Below are 7188 nucleotides of genomic sequence, written 5' to 3' on the forward strand. Positions count from 1 at the left end.
CTAACAAGTTATGCTGCAATATATGTTACATCGCATAAATAGTTAAATAAGTGAATAAATAAACACATAAATAAATACATACATGCATACATACATACATACATACATACATACAACCAAATGGAAGGAACAAGTGCCTTTACAGAAATATTAAGGCAAATTGTTTGAATTCCTGCCAAAATGAATGACAGTTTTGAGATGACAGAGATATGAGCAGAGAGGTACAGTGTTCTAGTCTGGAAGAGTCCTCTACACTTTGGCTCAGGACTCATTTCTCTTCTCTCAGTCTTCCCAGCACATTGGCAGAGGAAGACAGGGCTCTCCAGACTTCTGCTCTGACCACCTCCCAGGCACAGGGGCTGTGTTTCTTCTCTCTCAGGTACACAGTGATCCTGTGGAAGTATTTCCTCACAGCCAGCAGGGAGACTTCCTGGGTCAGAGGAGGTTCCTGCAACCTCACCTGCTGCACTAGACAGGCTTGCAGGTCATTGAGCTGCTGGTAGAGGTCATTACAAAATGTATCTAGGAGGGTTGCATCCCAAGCAGCAGATGAATCCTTTGATGTGAAGATGTTCAGGATCTGCTGGGTCACCTCACTTAGGACAGGGATGGCTTTCTCTTTCTGGATCTTCAGGGTATCCACCTTCTCCTGGGGGAATCCAAAGTCCTTCCTGTCCTTCAGGCAGGAGAGAGGGGAGAGTCTCCTCATTTGTATCAAGAGTGTCAAGGCTCTCTTGTTCCTGAGTTTATGAGTCTGAGGCAGGTCACATCCTAGAGAGCAGGTTGACCAGTAGCTCATCACAGCCAGAACCATCAGGAAAGCACAGAGCCTAGCCATGGTGAATGTTGCCAATGCTTCTGGTCTTCTGGGCTGTTTAGTCCTGCTCCTTCCCCTCTAGGTCTTCTGAAGACCATCCTGTGTCTTAAATAGGGCAAACACTAGTTTTTACTTTCTGAATGCCCTCCTCTAACTTTCCAATTGTCCTTTCACTTTAACTTATTCTCTACTTGTGTCTAGAGATTTTTCTCAACCGTTGTAGTTTTCATTATTGTTTCCTCTTTCACTGCTCCCCACCAAAAGCTGTTCTACACTTTTTCTTTTCCTAATTTTAATTTTCATTAACTGTTATAGAACCAATAAACTGTCTTTGAAATTTACATATTTATTGTAAATCAAATTTTCCTGTAAAAAAATCTATAAATGTTAACTAAATTTATTTTACATTTAATTTTTGTTTTATTTATATTGCTTACAAAGTATTTAAATCATAATATAAGATAGGTCTGAAAATTCTCTCAATTTTACTTTAAAGTGTTTAAAGCCCTAAAATAGGGTTCTTCAATTTACCTTCATTAAATGTAATATAAATTTATATAAGGCTTAATTTAATAATCACTGCTATTTATCTGATACCTTAGTGCCATCAAGAGGATGCAGGGTCCAAAAAGTGTGATTCCTAGAACACATGACTGCAGTAGGGAACCAATGCATGCATAGGAGCCCTCATCACAACATTCACAGCACTGCAGGCTGTGCATGTGCACGCGCTCGCTCTGTCTCTCTGTGTATGTGTGTGTGTGTGTGTGTGTGTGTGTGTGTGTGTGTGTATGTATGTATATATATATATATATATATATATATATATATATATATATATCTGTGTGTGTGTTTGTAAAATATACACTCACATGTATATGTGTATGCCTGGTGTTAGAATAGCTTAAGGATGTGATCCAGCCAATTCAGAAAATGTCTGCCTATGAGCATAAGTTCAAAGAATCCAGTAATTGTTCACTAGGGTGGATTTCTTAGCTGGCACTCACTATGTGCCAGATTCCAATACCATTAGGCTCTAGTGCCAGTGAAGGAATGGATTGCTGGCAAGGGGAAAGCCCACAGGCAAACAGCAAAAGCATCTTTCCTTCATGGACTTACATAGGCTTCCAGCAGAAGGCCTGGCTCATAGCACAGGTGAGTCTTCTCACCTCAAAGATCCGAATTAAAGCTGTGTCTTCCCATTTTAGAGATCCTGATTAGAGTGGATTTTCCCACTCTGAGTTGAGCAAAACTAGGTCACAGATGTGCCCCTAACTTTTGGGCTTTCAGTTAATTCAACATTTAGTCAAGTTGACATCCAAGAATAGCTAGCACAAGCCCACTGGCCAGTCAGGCTGACAGAAATGGTGAGCCCTTGCTTAACTGAAAGATCCAGTCACAGAAAATGAAGGAAAACCTGACATTGATTGACATCTGGCACCACTGTATGCACATGCAAATGTGAACACACAGCATGTGTATACAATAGGGATTTTACAATCTAAGACATGTAACAACTATATGTTGCAGTTAATTAAAATTAACTATTTATTATACATAAAGTGAGCACAAGGTCTACAGCAATACTGAAAAATAAAAGAAGTGGTACAGGTGTCACCAGCCTTGAACTCAAAATGTATTACAGACATACAATGATGAAAAGACCTTAATTTGGGAATATAAACACATGATTGATCTATGAAATCCAATAGAAGACCCAGCCATAATTCTTTACACTTACTGAAATTTCATTTTTAAGTAAGAATACAAATGTACACACAGAAAATAGGAGACCATCTTCAATGAGTGGTGGTGATCTAATTAGATGCTTGCCTCTAAAAGAATAATTAATAGATTCATATTATCCTGTAAAATGCTGAACTGCATAGCATCAAGGACCTTGATGTATAACTTGATACACATAATCTGATAAAGGAGAATATGGTGAATAGGTTTCACCATATCGGCAAGTGCAAAGAGTTTTAGCTCTGCTGACCTGTGCATGTGCATGTGTGTATGGAAGACAGAGATGGGTGTCAGGTATGCTCTATTGCTCTCTTCCTGATGCCTTCCTCACAGTGCCTCACACTGGTCTTGAAGCTCACTGATCTAGCTGGGATGTTGGCCAGATCATTGGGTGGACTTCCTCCTTTAGTTAAGATGTTTCTCTGTCCTGCTCTACATCAGTGGGTACTGGTCACTGCAGCTCAGCAATAGCAGACACAGAGACCTGGATATGGCCATGTTCACACTCTCAATCCTGAAACTTGACAAACTTGGCAGTCTCCAGCGTACACCGTGTTACTGTAGACAGATGTGTCTTCATGCTGTGTGATGCTCATCGATTCTAAGGTCCTTTTTGTATGAACTGAGTGTGCATTGAATCAAGTCTGCTTATGGGAGCAGGAATGTTATAGTCCAGTAGTTTCTCACCTACTGCATTCTCCTGTCTCAGTCCTTCAATTTCTCTGTCTTTATTCCTACAGTTTATTTATTAAAGATGAGGTATTAAATTAATAAAGATGAGGTAAAAGTCAATACAACATCACATATTTTCTGAGCAGGTTTATATGTGGAGCTATTTCATAACATTTTTATGATATGAGCATGATGAAAGTTACATAAAATAACAAACAAATAACAATACAGGTATTCATGTCTGAAACATGTTTAGAAGTCACAGCAACAGTCATTTATCCAATAATTACAATCCCCAACACAGTGTGCTTCAATTACCAGATCTGCAGCTCACCTTGATATCACTTGATTTTCTGCAAATACACTGATCACCACTATGTGTCCCTATTACATATAATGTTTTAAACTATGTCTCTGCTCCCACTGAAGAATCAGACATGACAACACTCATATAAGCATGCTCATCACCCAAAGAGACAGAAACATTTATCTCCTGACCACAGAGTCAGGGGGGAAAAAAACTCAAGGATGAATTGTTTTAATTGACAGATTAGTCTTAAGAGGAGTTGATGAAGTTCTAGCATATCCTTGGTAGTCCTACACACAGATACACATTTCATTCATCTGTTCCAGTGTCCTTCAAAACTCAAAAACTCTGAGGGTCAAGAGTCCCTGATATGCTGAGCCATGTGTCTGTAAATCACAGACTTTGCCCCAATAGACATATGAACTAACTATTCTGCTTCAATTTAGAGTGACCACGGCCTGGTCACAGATTCACATTGCACTATGTGCATGTGACATTGTGGAGTAGGTTACCTGAACTACTGAGGTCACAGATCAAAGACATCATAAATCAGTGCATTGACTGAACTCACCCTGCTGGCCTCAGCAGGCAGAGCTGCAGGTGAAGAGTTTCTTCCATGGGTTCACATGCCATCTTACAGAATTCCTGCCCTGTGGTTGGTTGTCTCAGTTTCACAATGCTTTTCCTACTGATCAAAAGGGTGTGAGTTTGTCTGCGAATCCCTACTACTTGACTGCACACAGACTCCTCATTCTTGAGATCACTTTGTTATAGGAGGCTAGAGGTAAAGGGCACAAAAGACCTTTCGATACATACTTATCTGTGCATTATTCAAAAGACACGGCCTGGGGAACCGAGAAGGTTTCCCTTCCGAAGATGAATTTGAAGGGAACGAACTCTTCCTGAAGTCGTTCACCTGGGGAAAAGTGTGTTTTAGTGTGTAGGAAACTCTGCCAGGGAACTCTGTAAAGAACTTGCCAGAGTTGGATTAGGTTTGTTCTTTGCAGCCCAAGCCAGTAGGTGGAGCACTTCTTCTCTAAAACTGTCTCATAATTGAATATTCGGTTTCCTTTTCCTTTCTCTCTTTTCTTCCTTTCTTCTTTTTTCCTTCCTTTCACCCTTCCTCTTTCTTCCTTCCTTCTTTCCTTTCTTTTTCTTTCTTTGCGTTTTTTGTTTTTCTTCCTTTTTGTTGAAACAGAAAGCATTAAGTGTCTAGAATATCATTGTCTAAGGTCTAAAATTAAGAGGAAATTCTTATACATGAGGATTTCACTGAAGCCATGAACTCGTTCATTCTGGTTTCGACTGTGGTCATGTGTTTTCAGAAAGAAAAAAAAACCTCCAGTCAGGAATCAAGATGTAATAGACAGCAGCTGTACAGTGAGCAGAGCTGGGAAATGCGGAGAGAATGAGGAGCACACGATGGGGCTTTCTGCATCAGGGAGGGGGAGACAAGGACAGTGACACTGAAAGATGGGGTCTGGGACAGCAGGGCGGTACTGGGAGTCTATCAGAGAGAAAGCTGTGTCTGCACACATATGTACATATATATACATGTATAAAATTAGTGGTATATGCATCATATATACAAGACATCGTATATGATATATGCATATATCTGTAATTCCATTTTAATTTCAATCTAACACATTGAAGCCCATATAATTGGTGCTAGCCATCAATTCTTATTGAATATTGAATTCAGTGATTATTCTTCCATGCCCATTGTGTCTAATGGCATAGATGTTCAGTTGCTTGTGACAGACAGCAAGGGTTTTTAGTCCCTCAACTGTCTGTACTTTCCCATTTACACTTTCTTCTTTCCTGAGGTGTTGGTTTCATGTTCGATGTCTCCAATTCTGTTCTCTACACTCCTAGAAAGAAAACCTTGATGCTGGTTTGTGGCACTGAGCCAAAAATATGATGTCGATGGAAATGAAAGCTGAAAAAGGAACTGATGTGTCATCTAAAAGACAAAGTAGTAGCTTATGTTAGGTACTAAGACGATAAGGGCAAGCTTTGTGGCCATTAGTAAGATAATGTGATGAAAGTGACTAAGCTTTCTGGTGATAAATGCAATCCACATAACACTTTCAGTAAAATTAATCTCAGAAGTGTCATGTTTAAAATACATTGGAGCCATGAAGGTAACAAAGAATGAAAGCAGTGCTGTGTTCAAACTGTCACAATACCTGATTTGAAATTAGAGTTACATTATAGAGAGGGTTCCTGTGCAGACCAACACTTACCACAGATCCAAGCTAGTGAACAGAGAGACTCACAACTGGTCACTGACAGAAAATGAAGGGCTGACTTCTTGGCTTCAAGGATCACTGAAGAAGAGGGAGTAGAAGAATTGGAAGAGCAAGAGGCAGTGGATGACAGCAGCAAAGCTATGTTCTTAGACACAACAGGGTAGTTATTCATGTGAACTGAGAGTGGCTACGACTGAATGAACAAGACCAAGCCAGACAAAACATCAGCTTGGAAAATAGAGGCAATTCCACCTCCAGTTGAGGAACTATGTCAACTGATGAGTGTTGGGAGAACGAGATTCAGGTATCCTCAGGAAGGGGCTCTGAGAGCGGCTACCCATGCTCCAGGAGATGGTGCTGTACCCTGCTCAAAGAAGATGAAGCAAAAGTAGCAGGATAAGAATGATGATGGTGAGGAGGAGAAGCAGGAAGAGGAGGAAGAGGAGGAGGAGAGTGAAGAACAGTAACAGACCAAGAAGTAGAAAATGGGATGAAGCAAGGTCCAGGAAACAGAGAAGGAAGAGTGGTGTTTCAAAGGGTAATTTTAGAGTCATTTCACTTTTCTGGTGGGAATTCTTCCCAGGGCTGGCTTATGAGGCTATTATGAGTGGGGTTTATTCCCAGGTTCTTCTTGTCTTGCTTTTCTCTGCTATATCGGCAGGCTACTCATTTTTCTTGATCTCTTCTCCATTACTTTACATGATCTCACTCATATTTAGAACCCAAAACAATGAAACTCATTAATGATAAGAGTGGATGATTGGCTTGACATCCGGGAAATCAGATGCTGAATTGATCCAGGGAATATTTGGTCAAAGTGGAACAAGGAATATGACAGGAGCAAGATTCTTTTTCTCTCTACTGCACAGCATGCTGTCTATATATCCAGTGCATACTGGAAAGAAAACATAAAAATATTTAAGGATTGTCTAAATACTGTACAGTGTATGTGTCTATCTTCTCTGATATTTGGAGACTGTTTATTTGTACAATATTTATAGTGTAGGTTTTAATGTTAAAAATATTTGGTAATGTTAGAGATAGCAAATTAACTAATCCAAAGTGTCTTCTAAAGCAAGTTTATTTGAATATAAAATAAGTTTAATAAAAATGATAAGTTGTTTTATGAAAAAATATGAGATTGAAATATTTAACATAAATACCTTAAATTATATTAATAGCATTAAATAAATAAATAAATAAATAAATAAGAACAAATGGGTGCAGATACAGGCATGGATGTACATACTGAAAATAATTGCTCAATATTATGAAAAAATAGGCAGGTTGATTGTATTCATACTGAAGGTAACGAGAGTTTTAAAGGAGAGCTTATAAAATGAGATGCAGTTTCTAGTCCAGGGGAGGTCTCTCCACACTTTGTCTCACAC

General features: G+C 39.3%; 1 protein-coding gene across 1 annotated transcript; it reads right to left on the reverse strand.

Moving 5' to 3' along the window:
• Positions 1-268: 268 nt before the first annotated feature.
• Positions 269-838, reverse strand: Ifna16 (interferon alpha 16). Its single transcript, NM_206867.1, has one exon. It carries the CDS (start codon positions 836-838, stop codon positions 269-271), a length of 570 nt encoding a protein of 189 aa, NP_996750.1.
• Between the last annotated feature and the right edge of the window lie 6350 nt (positions 839-7188).

This window comes from Mus musculus, chromosome 4, assembly GCF_000001635.26.
Source record: "Mus musculus strain C57BL/6J chromosome 4, GRCm38.p6 C57BL/6J".
Taxonomy (NCBI): domain Eukaryota; kingdom Metazoa; phylum Chordata; class Mammalia; order Rodentia; family Muridae; genus Mus; species Mus musculus.